The sequence below is a fragment of the Mus pahari genome, chromosome 3 (genome assembly GCF_900095145.1).
Source record: "Mus pahari chromosome 3, PAHARI_EIJ_v1.1, whole genome shotgun sequence".
Classification (NCBI taxonomy): Eukaryota; Metazoa; Chordata; class Mammalia; order Rodentia; family Muridae; genus Mus; species Mus pahari.
Genome location: NC_034592.1, coordinates 65,172,152 through 65,190,712, shown reverse-complemented (window position 1 = coordinate 65,190,712; position 18,561 = coordinate 65,172,152). Strand labels below are relative to the sequence as shown.

The following is an 18,561-nucleotide window of genomic DNA, read 5'->3' as shown; positions in this document are numbered from 1 at the left end:
GGGTGAGGATGTCTCGCACATCTTTCTAAGGGAATGGAAAACAGTGTGTACAAATAAAACCAGGAAGCATGAATAGAAAAAGTTTCGCAAAATCCATTCCTTCTAAAGGACAAAAAAAAAAAAAAAAAAAAAAAAAAAAAAAAAAAAAAAAAAGACACACAAAATCCACATTTTAGCAGAATTACTTTTACAAAAATTGAAGTGTATGTTCTTTTTGCACTACAGAAACGTCCCTGTGGCTTGTGACAGGACAAAGAGTATGAAATGGGAAACTATTTCCATCTATCTGATGGTATTTGCAGAGGTTGGAATTTCAGCACTTTCCCTTCCATGGTATTTTGTATAATTCTTGTATATTGGTATTATAATAAGCACATTTTTCATTTACATACTCAATTAATAATTTCAAGGTTTCCTTTAACACTTCTATTTCACTTAATAGCCCCCTATATACTTATAGGAAAATAATGTCGCTCAATAAGATTTCTTTAAATCTCTTGGAACACTTTGTACTCAGTTTGATTCATTCAACTTCATATTTATTATGAAATTTTCTTTTTTGTTTATTTATTTATCATAATGATGTTCTCCCCTTATATTATCTAACACCATGACTGGTAAAACAGGAATAAGTTAGCATTGCATTTCTAAGTTTAATGAATTTCCTTATTGCGACAGTTTTCTTGTTTGCTATGCTATTATGATTTACACGCATACAAAGTGTTTATAGGTTTATTTACCAATAACACAGCAGTGGTAGCCATTACAAAATATTTTGCTTTGAAAATAGTTCTTTTATATGTAGTAGCTTCCGGATCTCTACATAGCACTTCTCTTATTGCTTCATGGTCAAAAATACACTGTTGGATGATGAGGGTCTTAACATTCATTTTACTACATTTCCAATGACAAACATGTGTTTACTCCAATACGTTATCAGTTCTTACATTTTAATCTTATTTTCTGCAAGCATGCATTCGTTTTATTTCCTTTAGGAATATTTCTCGTGAACATAGAATTTTAAAATTATATTTGCATTTTATTATTTACTAATCTCTTCATTAAAATTATGTCATTCTATCGTCAAAACTTATTTCCTGACATATGGTACAAACGGAATCAATTTAATCAAGTGGAAATAACCTGAAAGCATTCAATTAAATCAGCACTACAGTGCATCCAAAAGTTATTCTCAAACTGAAAACACATGCATGGGAGGGGGCAAGAGATACAGCATGGTATTGCCTGCTCAAGGCTTACTAGAAAGACAGATTTCCCTTTATTCCTCATCTGGGGAGGTAATGGGGATCTTAACTAACAAAGCAACATGTGAGCTTTTATAACAGAAGTCAACTGAGCACTTCATGAAATAAAACACGTTAAAGGCCAATACATATGAGCACGTTGCTAAGCACAACCAAAGTGTAAATGAAAATAACCTCAGAATTTGAGAGGGCAAGTTATGCTCCATAAATACAGTCCACAAAAACAAGGACCAGTTTAGAAAATCTACAGTCTTCATTTTCCTTAATGTTAGAATTGTTACTCTATCTAGAGGTAATCTGAAGAAATGAGCACAGACGTTTTGTGTCCTGTCATCTGCACCATTTAACTGTCAAGCTCAGACTGACCCAACCTTCTTATGTTCTTCAATTTACAAGTTCCATTTTAATAAATGCATTCAACAAGTTTCTTCTGGGCTATCAAAGAAACTCAATTATTTGCACCCAAGACAGACACAATTTTTAACCTGCCACATCCTTGAATGGCTCTAAGGATAGACATAACTGGTGCAGTGAGGGAAAGAAGGCATAGACACAGAGACACACATACAGAAAAGCTGGGGTTAGGTGGACTGTCGACATTCAGGTGGAGTAATACCACCTAATCCATAACTGGGAGCCTTGGTGCATTTATTGTGTATAGCAAGGGGTTAGTTTGTCTTGTTAAGGGATCTCTATAAGCCAGAAGTCTCAGTCTATAAACATCCAAAATGAGAAAGCTGCTCTTGCTAGTTTTTACACACATGGGTCAATTGTTCATAAATACTCATACTCGCATACTCTATCAACATTCACACTTTGAAAAGAGGAGACTTTGCCAGTTCCATGCCTGAGCTGTATGGGAAAAAGCTTTGACCTTCCTATAATTTAAAGGCATTGGATCTTGAAATGGCTGTGTCCACACCAGCAAAATACATTCACTGCTGACTTCATCTGCCTTTTACACATTCTCTCATGGATTCCTGTTCCCCACATTAACCAATACTAGAATCTTGTGTCCAAGTTCCTCAGAGCAGACTCACAATTCTCCTGCTGAGTAGTAACATCAGTGGTCCAGGTTTTACTTCTCTCTGGTCATTTCACTGTTAGAACAGGGCTTTAAATCACTTCTTAAAAGCAAATTAAAAGACTTGCTTTTAATGAGCTAGCAATCATTAATCTTAAATGGGTAGGACAAATCTATTGCAGATTATTGCTGTGTTATTCAGATATGAAAATCAATCTAATAAGTTTATAATGGTGGCAAATACTAAATAATTTTATTTATTCAACATTCTTTTCAAAACTACAAATAGAAAGTATACAACTGCTTCTTCTACTCACATAATGGATATTGGTATATCGTGCTTAAAAATACCTCGTATAAAAGTGGAAAATTAGAGTTTAAATCTTGAGTCTGTTAGGTAGAATCTGAGAAGTAGAACTGTTTGTAGAACTGGAAAATGTATGCAAAACCTGGCCCCAGCTTTCATGATAAGACGTCAATTAAAAAAAAAAAAAACTTGAACAAACAATCATGGGATCCTCAAGCTATCTAAAGCAGGATTTAGATGTGTGATATGATAGCTAAATTATCATAGCTATGCCTCCTGACATTAAGATAGAAATAGGTTGTTATTATTGTATACAACTAGGATTCCTTGGCATTTTCCTGGACATGCACACTAATAAAGAGATCTTATCTTGAAAAGACCTTAGCTTCATTATAATGTCATTTATGTCTTGGTTTTGATTTTGAATAGTGCCTTTTAGAAGATCATGGGAAAATGTAGAAGATCATGAGTGGCATTTCTGGTACACCATGATGTGTGATGGGAAAAGAGTTACTCATTTTACCCTTAAGAACTGTTTGGGGGAAACGTCCTCAGATCTCTCTTTGGAGTAAATACTTTGATTTGCTTTGTTAAATAAACTTCTAATTAAACTACCTCTTCTCTCAACTGAATTATTTGCTCGAAGAAGACTAGAGCTAGAGACTCCATAATAGGCCCATTTCTATCTGGATAACATTGGCCAGGTTATTTATGTTTTGTTACATTATCTGAAAATGACAATGGCAATGATAGTGATGACGTCTACATACTGTAGGGATGGTCAGATCATATGATGGGTGCAAAATACCCAGACATTATAATATATTATATGTAGAAATGTAGCTATATTAGATAGCCAATTAAACACTGAGATTCACTTTAATAAATGTGGAGAAACATGGAGGCATAGAAAAGTGGGACTTTTTGTCACTCAGAGAACATTAAGTAGAAATGATGTTGTAGTGACTATTAGACTTATAGTGATCGATGGCACCTGAAAGAGCTGGAGCCTGAGCTACAGTGTTCAAGATACTGGAATACATTTTTTATTCTTTTATCTACAGATGTTCTTTATTAAATTACTTGGTAAATGATCATCTCAACAGGAAACCTTGACCATATAGGAATGCTGCAAATCAAAACCCAAATCCCAAGTTATCAACTTGTGAAAATGAAACAGCTTGAAGCCCTGAGTATTACAATAGCAAACTTGATTAAATTATTCCCTGGGCACAGGAACTAGACAGCCACTGAATATCCCTCCACATGTCCACTAGTTTAATTCTTCTCAACAAGCTTGCATTGACCAAATCAAATGGTATCTAATTCATACTAATTTTCCATGAGGTCTTCTCTACATCTGGTGTACATTACTTCCATTATCTCAATTACCTATTAATTATGCTTTTCTCATAATATATGTAATGTACATGTGCTTTTGTAAACACACACACACACACACACACACACACACACACACACATACACACACACTTGTTTAACTCAATCAGCTCTACCTAAAGACAGAAGCTAAAACATTAAAAATACCTTAGAGTGACAGAGTATTTGAGAGGAAGAACATGAATTTGCTTAGAAGTGTATTTATGAAATGACATATGCTATTATGTTAAACATAGTGAAAATTCTATGCCATGTTTTTATCTGAATTTGTATAAAATGGTACCCACAGGAATCCAGATTAGCTTGTGTACTGGCTAGTTTTAGGTGTCAAGTTGACACAGGCTGAAGTTATTACAGAGAAAGGAGCTTCAGAGAAATGCCTCCATGAGATTCAGCTGTAAGGCATTTTCTCAATTAGTGATAAAGGGGGGGGGGAGCCCATTGTGGGTGGTGCCATCTCTGGGCTGGTAGTCTTGGGTTCTATAAGCTGACCAAGCCAGGGGAAGCAAACCAGTAAGAAACATTCCCCCATGGCCTCTGTATCAGCTCCTGCTCCCTGACCTGCTTGAGTTCCAGTCCTGACTTCCTTTAGTAATGAACAGCAATGTGGAAATGTAAGCTGAATAAACCCTTTCCTCCTCAACTTGCTTCGTGGTCATGATGTTTGTGTAGGAATAGAAACCCTGACTAAGACAGTGTGTGCCTAAAATTAGCCTAAGTTTGTATTCTTTCTCTTTCATAAAACTCTGTAGGTCTGACCAAGTTGAGAACTAAACTGCAGGTACACATCCTCTCGTTGCACTTAAGTACTGGAAAAAATATTTTTAAATAGATCTGGACAAAATGCGAAGTTAGTCAGCCATGAACATTTGAAGATACTTACTAACGCATCCATTCTGCACAGGAAGAGTCAAAAGATACGAGGCTATGTTAGCACTTCTATCATGGTCTATCAAGCATGAATCCACATAGATATATGGGGATAATTATTTTCACACATTCATGGGCAAGTACAGAGGGAGGAGGGCCATGTCACTAGCACTGGAGAAGTCTATGAAGATGCTTTTAAGTATAATGTCTTTATTGACATACCGTTTACATGTCATACAAATCATCTCATTAAAGCGTAAAAACTTTGATGTTTAATATATGCTGAGAGATACAACCACTGCCACACACACACACACACACACACACACACACTAATTTTCACTAAATTTAAAAAAAAACCCTTTCTCAATTATTTCCATATAATTTTTTTCTCTTTCACCCCTCAGCTGTTACACAAGTCTAATTGTAAGGCGCTGAATTACTGGATGTCAGAATGTTGATGGTGACAGGTATTCCTGCTACCCTTTTCCAAGTATAGAGCAGTATATGCCCATGATTAGCTGACATTTATTTGAGAAGTTAAATATGTCTCCATCTCAGCAAGTTCACAACTGAACAATAGAATGTTCCAAGAAAAAGTTGGGTTGTGGGTTTTGTTTGTTTGTTTGCTTGGTTTTTTTATTTTTCTTTTTGCAGTATTTTTTTCTGAACTTATAGAAATGATGTATCTGGTTGCTAGGGGCTATCCACTCTGTCCTCATCTTGATGACTCTCCTTCAGGTGACTGATATAGTATCTGTTAGTAAATGGCATAGAATCTGTCTTCAACCACCTCTGATGGAGGCATCACTCTGACCTTGGTGGTATCAGTAATCTTTTCTGTGTCAATGCTTGCAACCTATGATCCATCAATCCTCTCTTCACAACAGCCAGAGTGCTTTTCATACTGAAGTCACATATACTCAGCTCAAATTTCTACCATAAATCTCCATCTCATAGAGAAAAACTCACAGATGCCCTCAGGTCTGTCCACAGTGTTCTCCCTTCATCCCCACTCTTCATTTTTGTTAGTCAACCTCACCTCTCCATTGTCCCCCAAAACAACCTGTTGTCTTCTTGTCCTGAAGCATTTTAAACCTAGCTCCCAGAACCTTCTGCTCTTATATCTGAGATTCTCAGAATATGATTCCTAAGCCAGCGACACATATACCATGCAAGAACTTGATTGAACAGCAGATCTCCATAGCTTCTGCAGGCTCACACGGTCAATAGCTCTAGCTACAGTTCACCATGTTGTTTGAGAAGTCTTATACATTTTGCTGTTGTACACTGAACTTAGGGGCCACGGCCTTGTTTGTTTGCATGAGAAAAAATCCTCAATCCTTAGATCTTTCTTTAGATATCACCTTTTAAATGGGCCCTACTCTTATGTATATTGTTCCTACTTATGTCCACCTCCCAACCAGCATCTCACTCTCCTGTCCTCTGCTCCTAATGCACGTTTTCCCTTATCTGTATAATCTTGCAGAATACTGGAGCTTCTTTCCCAGCATGCTTTTGTTTCTTACCACTAGCATAGAAACTGCATGAAGGAAATGGTCTTGCTATTTTTTAGTCACTGATAATGTGTAAGAGTCTCAAACAGGAGCTGACACAATGTATTTAATAAACACCCAGTGGCGCCCAGAGAACTTAGTGAAAGAGAAAATTGAGCTTTAATTGGTATCTGCTAGCAGGGAGTCCTGAATGCTGAGTGTCCTCACATTTAATCTTGAGGGGGTCTAGGTCAAATGCATACATTCTGATACCGGATATCTTTTACAGAACACAAGAACTAGCCAGCCAATCTGACCACTGCCATCTTCTTCTCTGTTTCATCAGGAAGTGTGTGTGTGTGTGTGTGTGTGTCAGAGAGAGAGAGAGAGAGAGAGAGAGAGAGAGAGAGAGAGAGAGAGAGAGAAAGATTTGGGGCTGCCATCCTGTGCTTTAAACTGTGAAGAATAAGAATGCTAATGTTTCCTAATGGTGTGGGCAACCACACAGACAGGGGAGGGAGACCGCACTGACACTTGTCCACACAGGCAGGGGTGGGAGACCACACTGACACTTGTCCACACAGACAGGGGAGGGAGACCGCACTGACACNTGTCCACACAGGCAGGGGTGGGAGACTGCACTGACACTTGTCCACACAGGCAGGGGAGGGAGACCGCACTGACACTTGTCCACACAGACAGGGGAGGGAGACCGCACTGACACTTGTCCACACAGGCAGGGGAGGGAGACTGCACTGACACTTGTCCACACAGGCAGGGGTGGGAGACTGCACTGACACTTGTCCACACAGGCAGGGGTGGGAGACTGCACTGACACTTGTCCACACAGGCAGAGGAGGGAGACTGCACTGACACTTGTCCTCTTCCTTCTGGAGGAATAGCTACAGCTCCTTGCCAGAACTCAAAGCTGAAGCCGTTGCTTCGGTGGTTCCTATGTCTTCTCTGAGTTTGTTGTAAATGAAGGTTGAAGTTGCTTATGTAACTTAGGAAAGAAAAAAATGGAGAAACAACAACTTTTTTAAAGCCCCACATAGTGCATACTCCATTGCGTCACTAGATATTATAATTAAATATTTGCTATAATATAGGAGGACTTGGAATGCAATGAAATGCTGGAGAGTCTGCTTAGCCCACTGTCATTGCTCTCCAGCCTTACAATAGTAATACTAATAGTAGTCGTAGTAGTAATAATAATAATAATAATACATCATGATAGGTTCCATTGTCAACAGTGTACCTCATTATCACAAAAGCCATGGCAATTCTGAGTGGATACATGACACAGGTCATGGATACTTCTGCTAAGCTCTAATTCTACTCCAAATGTGCTCTGAAGAAAATGTACAATTTGGATGATCCGGTCCTGTATTCGTAGGAACAACGCCAGGGAACAGGACAAAATAAACCAAACTCAAATTGCTGCTATTTTTGTAACTTAAACACAACCAGTTTCCTTGAGAACATCTAATGCTGGTCCTCATGTTGCCCCTGAAAATGGCCTCAGCCTTTCTCTCTGTAATTGACTAATATAAGTCAAAACACATCTGTGAAGGAAGAATCTAAAAGAGCCTCTCGTATCCATACCACATAACTGACGGCTACATAAATACTGTTCTATGTGTTTGGCTCTGTCCCATCTTACAGCTCTACTCTAGCACAATAAACCCTGTGAAGGGAGATGGGGAAGTGGCCTGTTTGTCATCTCAGAAGGCACAGTGAACCAACCTCGATGCTTGTTTGCCTTTCCTGGAGTAAGTATCTTAGGGAATATTATATTCTAAGCTGAGGCTACTATTTCAAATCCCAGAAAGGGCTCCTAGGAATAGTTGGGCTTCCTGTGACAATAGATTTTCTGATGGAATATATGGTTCCCCAGTGTGTGTGTGTGTGTGTGTGTGTGTGTGTGAAACCTGGCACAGCTGCAGATGCTAAAATTTAGCCAACGTGAGGAGCATGGTGCTTGGCTTGGGAATGAGTATTTTCACAAAAGAAACATGAAATTCGCTGTGCTTTGGCAGGATTATCCACCCCCAAACCATCATGAGAGCTGTCATCCTGGCCCACAAATGAGCCTTACCAATCTCACACAAACTCCCATTGACACCCCAACAAATCTGCAGTGGGGACTAATAACCCCAGTGCATTCGTGCTGGCTTCTGCCTAGCGGAGGTCATGAAAAGCAAACTAACATCCCCAAACACACCATAGAAACCATCCGAGGCTCTGCAGAACAATACAGGTACATTTCCGAACAAGTGGGTGAGGGAGCACAGGGAACAGCAATCAGAGGCAGGGAAAGGCAAGTCTCTGGATGTAAGGACACAGGCAAATGTGAGAGAGGAAGATAAAGACGCATCCAGAAATGGACTTTGCATCCTCCGGGTTGATGCTGCTTAATGTTTTAACCGGGACAGGAAGCTAACAGCCCATAAACACACAGTAAGTTGCTGCCGCACGGACAATTGGGATGTCTGTATTTCATCGTAAGTAGTTTCCCTTACCCGCATGAATGCCTGGTGTGTCCTACATTTCTCTCCACTGCTTGAAACTCGTATGCTTCCTGTAATCACGTCAGAAGTCCCATTAGAGAAGAAATAAAATCTTGACGGAGACTCTGCCTTCCTGTGCACATCCAAGCTCACATTGTAAAACAAAACTGCAAAAACAGAGAAAGCGTCATGATTAGCATCCATTCCTAAGGCACTGAGGTATTAACAGTTACAAGTCAACCAGGAAACATCCCAAGTTCTTTCCTTGGATCAGTGTGAAGCAGATAAACTGAAGTATTAAAAAAAAAAAAAAGAAATAAAATTTTCTTTAAAATTATATTTAATAAAATAAAAATATTATTAACTTGTTTTCCAGTAATCTTTATTAACATCTTTAGTTATTTGCTTAATCTTTTCACATATAAGAATGAGAAAACCACACAAAATCCTGGCTAACTATAAAAGTCTGTTTGTCTCTACATCAGCCAATGACAGAAGTGTGTCTAGAGCCCTGAGCTCCAGCATCTCTCAGGATAAATCTGTCTTGTGTGATAGATGACTTGTGTGGTGCATGCCTAATGTCTAATATAGTATGGGTCCCTTAATTTTGTGTTTCTTATTTGAAAGTTTGATATTTTTATTTAATTTTCCTATATAAAATGTGCATCCAGGTCAAAACCCAAAAATTTATAATTGGCTTACTAAAAAATACACCTTCCTTTCAGTCCGATCGCCAATTATTCATTCTTTATGACTTTACTGCTCATGGTTTGACCCTCTAGAATTAATCTAAAATGAAAATGAGAATTATATAATCTCTCTCTCAAATATTCTAGTGGTTTAGAGGTGGTTAAAATCTGACATTGTTAATATTTAGCTGAAAAAAACAAGATCCTCCGATCAGAAAAGAGGAGGGGGATTTTAAAAGCCATAAAATCATCAAGGCAGATTATAGCAAGGCAGTAAGCCTCATTTTCTGACTCTTAAATGGTTCTTTACAAAGTGACTTAAGAGCAGTCCTCTACTGAGTTGCCCTCATTGCACAGGAGTAATCATGTCTAAGTAATTTTGTTAAAAAAACTATATAATTTCTGCAATATTCATTTACATTTGAAAAGAAATATATTTTCCTGAAGGTATTTGCCCACAACATATGTGTAAAACCTGTTAGTCTTACATTCATTTTCAAATAAACCTTCCAACCATCATTTAATTTAGAAAATAAAGTCTAAATCAATTGAATTCAAAATTACAATGACTGTAATATAATTACCTAGAAAGCAAGAGAGAGTTGCAACTGAAGTAACCATTTTCAAAATTATCACCTGAGTCCAAAGCAAAGGTAAAGAAGGAGGGACTACAAAAGTATTCCCCTCAAGAGGCAGAACATAATGACCTCGCCAAACAAAGCTACCATGTGGGTTATTTTTACCAGAGCCTGTTTTATAAGAACACTGTAAATATTCATGTATCATATATTCATTTTCAGACACTAAGAAACAGATCTGGTGCAATGGAGTTGGAAGAACAAGGTGACAGCCGCATCCTCTCATGTGTACCTTTCAGATAATCCATCCGCTTGTCTATGCTAATGTGTAATTCACTCTGGGGTCACACTCCCCAGGTGCCAATAACCAGATGAAGGTTTTACCCATCTTTTTATTACTTCAGCTTTGGCCAGGGCTTTGCAAGAGCATTATTAAAAATGAGTCTCATAAAGTACAGATGCTGGGTTCATTCTGCCCATTACATAACAAAATTGCTCAGACTGGAACCTCTATTACACATCAAAAGTTTGGCTCTACAAGCAATTGGCAGCCTCTGTGATCTTTATATAACAGCAGCCTATACGGTTGTTGCTCAATCAATTTCACAAGGGATTAATATCCAAACGATGATAACCCCAGGTAGAAGTATGACTTACTGGGGGCCATTTTCATTAGTAACTATTCTAAATACTGTGTGTGTGTGTGTGTGTGTGTGTGTGTCCGTCTGTGTGTGTGTGTGTGTGTGTGTGTGTGTGTGTGTGAAGGTTTGCATTAACTACCCTCTTGGATGGTCCACATCAATGCTATATTCTCTGTGGCAGGCAATTGAAGAGTTCCCTATAAGTGGAAAAGGGGCATTGTTCTCGAAGCTGAGGGTGGCAGCATATTAAAAATACTAAATCCAGGTCTACCCTCCAGATAAGCTTCTTTAATTATTCAAATATGACAGCATATACTTTAAAAGAAGACCCTGTGCCTCTTACTCCTTCATACCGATGCTATGCTCCAGGTTTTACAAGCTCAGTAGCGTTGAGGGTGTAATTCAGTGGTATGATACCTGCACAGCATCCCCGAGGCTCTATGCTCTTTCTCCATTACTGTGAAAAAGGCAGTAGTAACAATAGAAACATTTCAAAGAGAGCCCTGTCAAGCAGGGGAGCTGTGGTGCCCTCGTTTGATTCTGAAGATTTCACAGGTTACGCACAGAGGGTTCACCTTAGATTAATGCAGCAAAGTGTGGCCTTCACACCTCCTCTTGAGATATGCACTAAACCTTCTTTGTGCCCCATATACTGGTTAGCACAACTTGAGAACAACAACAACAACAACAACAACGACAACAACAAAAGACAGACAAGAGATGCACATCAAAAGATTGTTCCATTCTGCTCTAAAGAAATGCCAAATGCTCTTGATAATGGACAATGAGGGCACACAATTGACTCCTGGATTAAAGAGTGAGTGTACACTCAAGTATTAGTTCTGTGGGGTGTGCTTACCGATGTACCCTGGGACCTCTTTGCCTTTATATGAGAAACACAATGTAAGATGCATGCATACAGACGGAAGTCCATTTTCAGTACAGTCAAATTTTGTCCTATTTACAGACTCAGGATGGCTTAAAGATGCTTCAACAATCACTACAGGCCTTGTCCTAAGAAGGAAATAAGATTATTAATATTAGTTATAGAATAATCTTACCTTAAAAACAGTAATTAGATTTGTTCCCAACAAACAAGCAACATCATTAAAATGCTTATTTAGTGGTATGTACATACATGCATGATTATATTTTGTGTATAGATTAAGAGAAGTTTTCACTTAAATCTATAAAACCATTAGTTTTATCTAATGGTCTGTTTAATTATATCTACACAAGGTGAGAAAAAATACCCCAAAGTTTAATAATAAAACTCCAGGATACAGAAAGGAGCATCATCAAGGCCATTGCTTTTAAAACCTGCCGCCCACTCTCTACAATTAGGCCAACTGTCATTAAGGAATGAAACACATCAACCTCACCTTAGCAACACTGCAGAATCAGACTGAAACGCACCAACAGCTACATCTGCGGAACAGTAATAATAATAATAATAATAATAATAATAATAATAAATCAACAGGGTAGATAAACGATCACTATTAGTTAAAGAGAATAACCTTGCAGCTACAAATACTAAACTAATCATCACATTTCATTTCAACTGTTTCAAAATAGCATTTACAGAAACGTAATTGGGAAAGGCAAGCTAGCATCCTCAGATCCATTTCACGATTTGTCTGAATCTATGCGCTCAGAAGTAGCAGCAGCATATTTTTTACAAGAAAGAAACGAAACGGGATGCTAGATGTTTGCAGCAGGGCTGCCAAACAAAATCTAAAGCTTTAAGCTGGAAGCATCCCTCCAGAAGGCGCTTTTCACATCTTTCAAAACGGATTTCTCCTTGCTTTTCATCACGTTTGATTGATTTCTTACGTACTTCTTTTTTTCCCCAAGAACACAATTATGAGTAATCTGAAGTCCGTCACATTGGCTTTCCATGTTCACACTAAAGCAGCTTCCCACAAAAGAGCTTTTTCTTCCCCTCTCAGTCCTGAAAATGGACATATCTACTCACCAACATATCCATTGTTGTCTGCATCAATTTGTCCTGAGATAGATTGTCCAAACATCCTTAGCGATTTGCTGATTTGACGTCCTTCGATTCTCTTGGAAAAATAAAAGGGCTGTGCGTGTAATCTTGTTGGGAATATCTAATATTTCTAAGATTTTAACTTAGTTAAATAATCGATCTTCTCGGGCTTGCCTTAGCACACTGACTAAGAAAACACATTCTTACACTTTAAGAGAGGTAAAATTCCCCACCTTTAAAAACACATGAAATCTATTTTGTTACTAAATCTTTATGTTGTGGAAGAGGCAATATTTTACAGGATAAATTTTAGTGTTTCCAAAACAATTACTTATTTCTTGTCTTTGAAATTTTTTTCAAGTTCTGCCTTTACTTCCACAATCAACATTAATAAATAAATGAGATTTTGGAAAATAAGATGTCTATTAATCTTTATCATATACTACTATTCAGATGCTTGATGAAAGCCTACTGGTTCCCACAGATTGCTCCTTCCCATTTAAGAACAGTCCGCACCTCAGTCTGCTCCATCTATTTAATTTCATGTCCAGACACTGAGTTAGAAGTATGTGGGTACTATTCACAGGAAGAAAAAAAAATCAGTATCTTTGACTTGACATGTATCTCACTTTTAGATTCAATTTAGAGGGTCATTTGCCCACTTTGGGTTGCACCAAAATAATGTTATCTAGTAAATCTTTGAAAAAAAATCTTTCTTAGAATTTAGGTCTTTTTCTACACTGAAATGTCTGGAGTCATCAAGATATAGAATTGAAATGAGACTTTTGTCATAAATTTGTATTAAGATGTTATTAGTTTAACTATTATACATAGAAAGAAACATGGTCTCATAAATGCATCTCACCCCCTGTGCTAGCTTTGTAAAGCATAAAGCTTTATCTGCAAGAAAGAATGACTGATATCCAAGAGGGCAAACTGAAAAGAATGGCCATTGCCTCAAAAACACAGATGTGCTGTCACACATAAAGACAAGAACAAAAATGGAATGGAACTCTACTGGTAATCAAGGGTTTAAAGAAAATCGTTTTGAGAGTTAAAATAAGATCACATACCAATATTATGTGGTGAAATAAAAATGTTAAGTATTTGAGAGAGAAAACAAGTCCACGTTACCAGACAAATAGTGAGGGCACTTTAATCTCCAATGTTCCTGTGGAAGATTCCTGTGGAGTATCCTACCTGTGAGTAGGTGGAGGAGATTCCGTCCACTCGGCCATTGTAAATGTAGACAGCACCTCGCAAGTCATCTTCTTGTGGTGCACCAATAGCAATATCTGTAGAATTTAAATCGTGGACATATTAAAAACGCTTGATGCAAAGAATGAACTTGGAAAGCGAGCCTTCAAGATTCTGAATGCATGTGACATAATATGAAAACTCCCTTTTATAAGGAAACGCAAACACTCCTCCAGGAAAAAAAAAAATACTAACTTCATGATCTGCAAGATTAGGCATGGAAAATACCAGAGCGGGTGGTTTTGCAGCACACTCTGTCATAACGGCTAAGCAGACAGGGGCTGCAGACGTACCTCTTGACACCCACCTCAGCTCTGTCACTGTACCCTGCTGCTCTGGATGCCCCCAGTGTTTAATTTATGTGTCTTGTTTCCCACTCATGGAATGAGAGCACACGAAGACAAACGTGCTTAGTATGAGAGGATGTAACACATCAGATGCATAGAACAGCATCTGGCGTGTTATAACGGGAGACTATATGACCACAGGAACCTTAGTTTTGAACCTCTAGACTTTTCTATTATAGTAAAACAGCTCCTGGGCCCATTCTTGTTCCAGTAGTGGTAATTAGAGGTACATGCACATACAAATACAATTTCAGAAAATGCCTTGCTTTGTAAAATAAGGACAGAACCAATTTATTATGATTAATGTTGAATTTATGACACTGGAATTAAAACATGGAAAAAACAACCCAAGAGTAACAAACATGCTGACTCATCTCATTGCTTGAGTGATGTAAATACATGTAACACGAAGGAGAAAATTAACATTCCATAGCTGCAAGAACATGTCATTGTTATACCGCATGATGCTATGGAGGCATATTAATGCACTTAACAATATGCAATGTTTTTAATTATTTTAACTGATATCTAAAAAACAGAAAGTTTATTTTCATGATATCACTTACTCTCCTTTTTCACAACCATGGTGGTAATTATGGCTGCTATTTAATACAAACCATATTTTAATTATCAGTAGCTATATCAAGAAGATTCCATTCCAAGCCATGAAAATAAGCATTAAAAACTTACTTTCTAAATTGCAGGAAGTTGTTGCACTCTGGGAAACCATACACTCTCCTCTAACACATATTTATCTTATGTGTGCTGTTTCATGGGATCAGTTAACTCCCAGTAGTAGGCTGAGAGGGGACAGGTGTAGAGGAAGGCATTTCTACTGCAAGCCTGATGTCTAGGACAGGATGCATAGTTAAGACAGTGCCATTTATTAATCATGTAAATGCTTCAAGGTCAGCTGGTGGATAGCCACTGCTCTGCCCCTCACCAATGCTGTGACTCTTGCTGGATCCTTGCCAGATCCTAGAGCAAAGCAGAACCAGACAGTGCCCCGGGCATAGCAGGGGTCACCAGAACATGCTCCACTTTCACCACCAGACTCAGTTGGGTTTGCTCAGTTTCTGGGCTGTACTGGTAGTTAGTTAAATATCATGGTCCAATGATATAGACACTTCATAATTTCTTTCAAATATCAGGATCTTTTTAAAATAGAAGAATGATGGATATCAAAAGTTGATAAGCATCATTTTAGAGATGAGTAAAGAATAATGCTACTTATAATCAATGGTACATTTAGAACCAATAAAATTGCTTTGAATAACCCCCTCTAATTAACCATGATAAAGATTAATAACTGACATAACATTATCTAAATCTAGGCGGCATATCATTCTGATCCCCCCTCCCTTCAACAAAAAGGCAAACAAGCACAAAACTACAATCACATTTGCTTCCTTGGGCTATTTTAAATGTGGAAATTAAGTACAAAATTAAAGATTTTTAATTACCTTCAAAGCCGTCATTGTCAATGTCACCAAGATTCGCTATAGACTCCCCAAATCTTGCAGCATATTTGTCACTTCCAACAAGCACCCTTTCCATTTCAACCATCACAGCTCCCTGGATAAGGATGGAACGAGAGGTGTCATTATAAAACCGCCTGACAACTTGACATGTGATTTACTGCTATAATTGGATATGGATTTTTCTAATGCATCAAACCACAGATAGAGCTTCAGTACACACATCCCAGTTCAATTCAATAAATATTTATTAAGTCAACACATATAATAGCATGATTAGAGCTCAGAGGACATGGGAAATTGTCGAACTCAAGATCCCCAGCTTTGAAAATCCAATAAATCATTTTAATAATTCCATTTAACAAACATTTATTGAGCTCTTGTAATAGACAATGCACTGGGCAGAGTGAACCAGTGAGAGGGGCCAAGGAGAAGTATATGTATGCAGCACCCTGCTTCCTCCAGGAACCATGGGTACAAGAGGGGCTTTATAGAAGTGTGTGCATGACTTACAAGTACAAATGAAGGGAAAATAATTCTAACTGAAGCAAGGAAGGAATTCCAGTCAGGAGCCGGAAGGGAGAATGACCAGAGAGAGACTTCACAAAGGGAAATATAAGGTGGCTACTGCAAGAAAAGGGTGGCTGTGATCTATAGAAAACAGCTACATATGTTTATTAATTAATAAACATATATTATAATGAACATGAAAGCAAAAGACAAATTGCTGTCTTATAGTATATAGCAAATGGATTAAAAGGGATATTTACTCTTTCTGAAACAAAGCATAGGAAGCCATGGGAGGTCTCTGAGATAACAGATGACATGACTTAAGCTGCCCTTTGGAAACTTATCTTAGCACCAATGCACTGGTCAATCATCATCTTTGAAGTTGAAGGTGAGCTGTTGTTGTATATAGGATAAGCTGTCCAAGTATGCTGTGATAGTGAGTTCTGAGTCACAACTGGGATTATTCTCAGCTTTTTTTGATAGTGTTTTCCATTCCAGATTTTTCACTAAGGCTCATTTTTGTTCTAAATGAATTTAAAATTTGAGTCTATCTCTACAGATGTAATCACTACCATTGACATGGAATGGGATTAAATCCAAGGACTGAAGGATACAATGGGCTGGCTCCTTAGAAAATGAGTAAAGGGAAGAGAGGTAAGGCTTCTGTGAAGACACGTGATGGATAACCTCAAGACAACGCCGATTAGAAGAGTTCCAGGAGAATATGTGGTAATTGTTCCTGTTCAAGTAGTCTACAGTCATCAAGAATAGCAACTAAGTGCTCGCTGAGGACCCCTGAGAGCTATTTAATAGATTAGGTCAAAACCCAAGTCCTTCAAATAACCTTCTTTCCTTCAGTTCATTGACAATAATTCTGGAGTGTCTGCCTGTCTAGGATTGTATGGGCCACGAAACAAGGGTAAACAAAACAGACGAGTCCTCTCCCAAGCTTGCACAGGCACTGACAAATGAGGGAAAGAAACTGTCATGCTTCTTAGCGGCTAGTGCCATTTCTGAGAGTTTAGAAATAGGTAAGTGCAAAGAGAAGAAGAGAAATTCACACTGTGGGATCCAAAAATGGCAACCAGTTACTAAGCTGATCTCAGTGTTCAACAGTGTTGCTTCTGGGTTAGTCAGAGGGAAGGGCAGCCTAGTGAATGGACTTGTTCTTTGCTCTCTGAGCACTCCCTTTATCTCTTTTCATATTGGGATGGTCTAAGATTTCGGTGGAGGAAAAACGTCCCTTTACTTTAGCAATGATTTTTACTGGTTAAACTGCTTTTTAAACATTTCCTTATTTAAAATGTACCAGATACTTGCCACAAGGGAAAAATGAGAGATACTTGCTGACTAAGGGTAAGCAAATACAAGGAAGGCCATCTGTGAATGGGGAAGTATGAAATGTGCCATAGAATTATTGTTTTCATGCTGCCATTAATGAGATCGGAGACAATCCTATACAGAGAATAATATATTTTAGTTTAAAGAAAGCTCGGGAACCTCTACATATGTAACCCCCTAGTCTATTTTCAGAACTTTAAGACTTCCATCCTAATAAAAAACCTAGGATAGCAAAAACGATTCTCAACAATAAAAGAACCTCTGGGGGAAAATCACCATTCCTGACCTCAAGCTGTACTACAGAGCAATTGTGATAAAAATTGCATGGTACTGGTACAGTGACAGACAGGTAGATCAATGGAACAGAACTGAAGACCCAGAAATGAACTGACACACCTATGGTTACTTGATCTTTGGCAAAGGAGCTAAAACCATCCAGTGGATAAAAGATAACATTTTCAACAAATGGTGCTGGCACAACTAGCAGTTAGCATGTAGAAGAATACGAATTGATCCATTCTTATATCCTTGTACAAAGCTCAAGTCTAAGTGGATCAAATAACTCCACATAAAACCAGACACACTGAAATATATAGAGGAGAAAGTGGGGGAAAGCCTCGAAGAAATGGGCACACGGGAAAAATTCCTTAACAGAACAGCAATGGCCTGGGCTGTAAGATAAAGAATCGACAAATGGGACCTCATAAAATTGCAAAGCTTCTGTAGGGCAAAAGATACTGTCAATAAGACAAAAAGGCCACCAACAGATTGGGAAAGAATTTTTACCAATCCTAAATCTGATAGGGGACTAATATCCAATATATACAAAGAGCTCAAGAAGCTGAACTCCAAAA

General features: G+C 38.1%; 1 protein-coding gene across 1 annotated transcript in view; it reads right to left on the bottom strand.

The window, feature by feature from the left end:
- The window catches only part of Itga4 (integrin subunit alpha 4), a 73,184-nt gene that overhangs the window by 26,163 nt on the left and 28,460 nt on the right, over positions 1-18,561 (bottom strand). Inside the window, exons 10-16 of the mRNA XM_021192709.2 lie at positions 15,842-15,953; positions 13,975-14,069; positions 12,760-12,850; positions 12,164-12,209; positions 11,641-11,795; positions 8,886-9,040; positions 2-25 (exon numbers count right to left, since the gene is read on the bottom strand). Of these exons, the coding sequence (XP_021048368.1) occupies positions 2-25; positions 8,886-9,040; positions 11,641-11,795; positions 12,164-12,209; positions 12,760-12,850; positions 13,975-14,069; positions 15,842-15,953 (678 nt within the window). The remainder of the gene's footprint in view (position 1; positions 26-8,885; positions 9,041-11,640; positions 11,796-12,163; positions 12,210-12,759; positions 12,851-13,974; positions 14,070-15,841; positions 15,954-18,561) is intronic.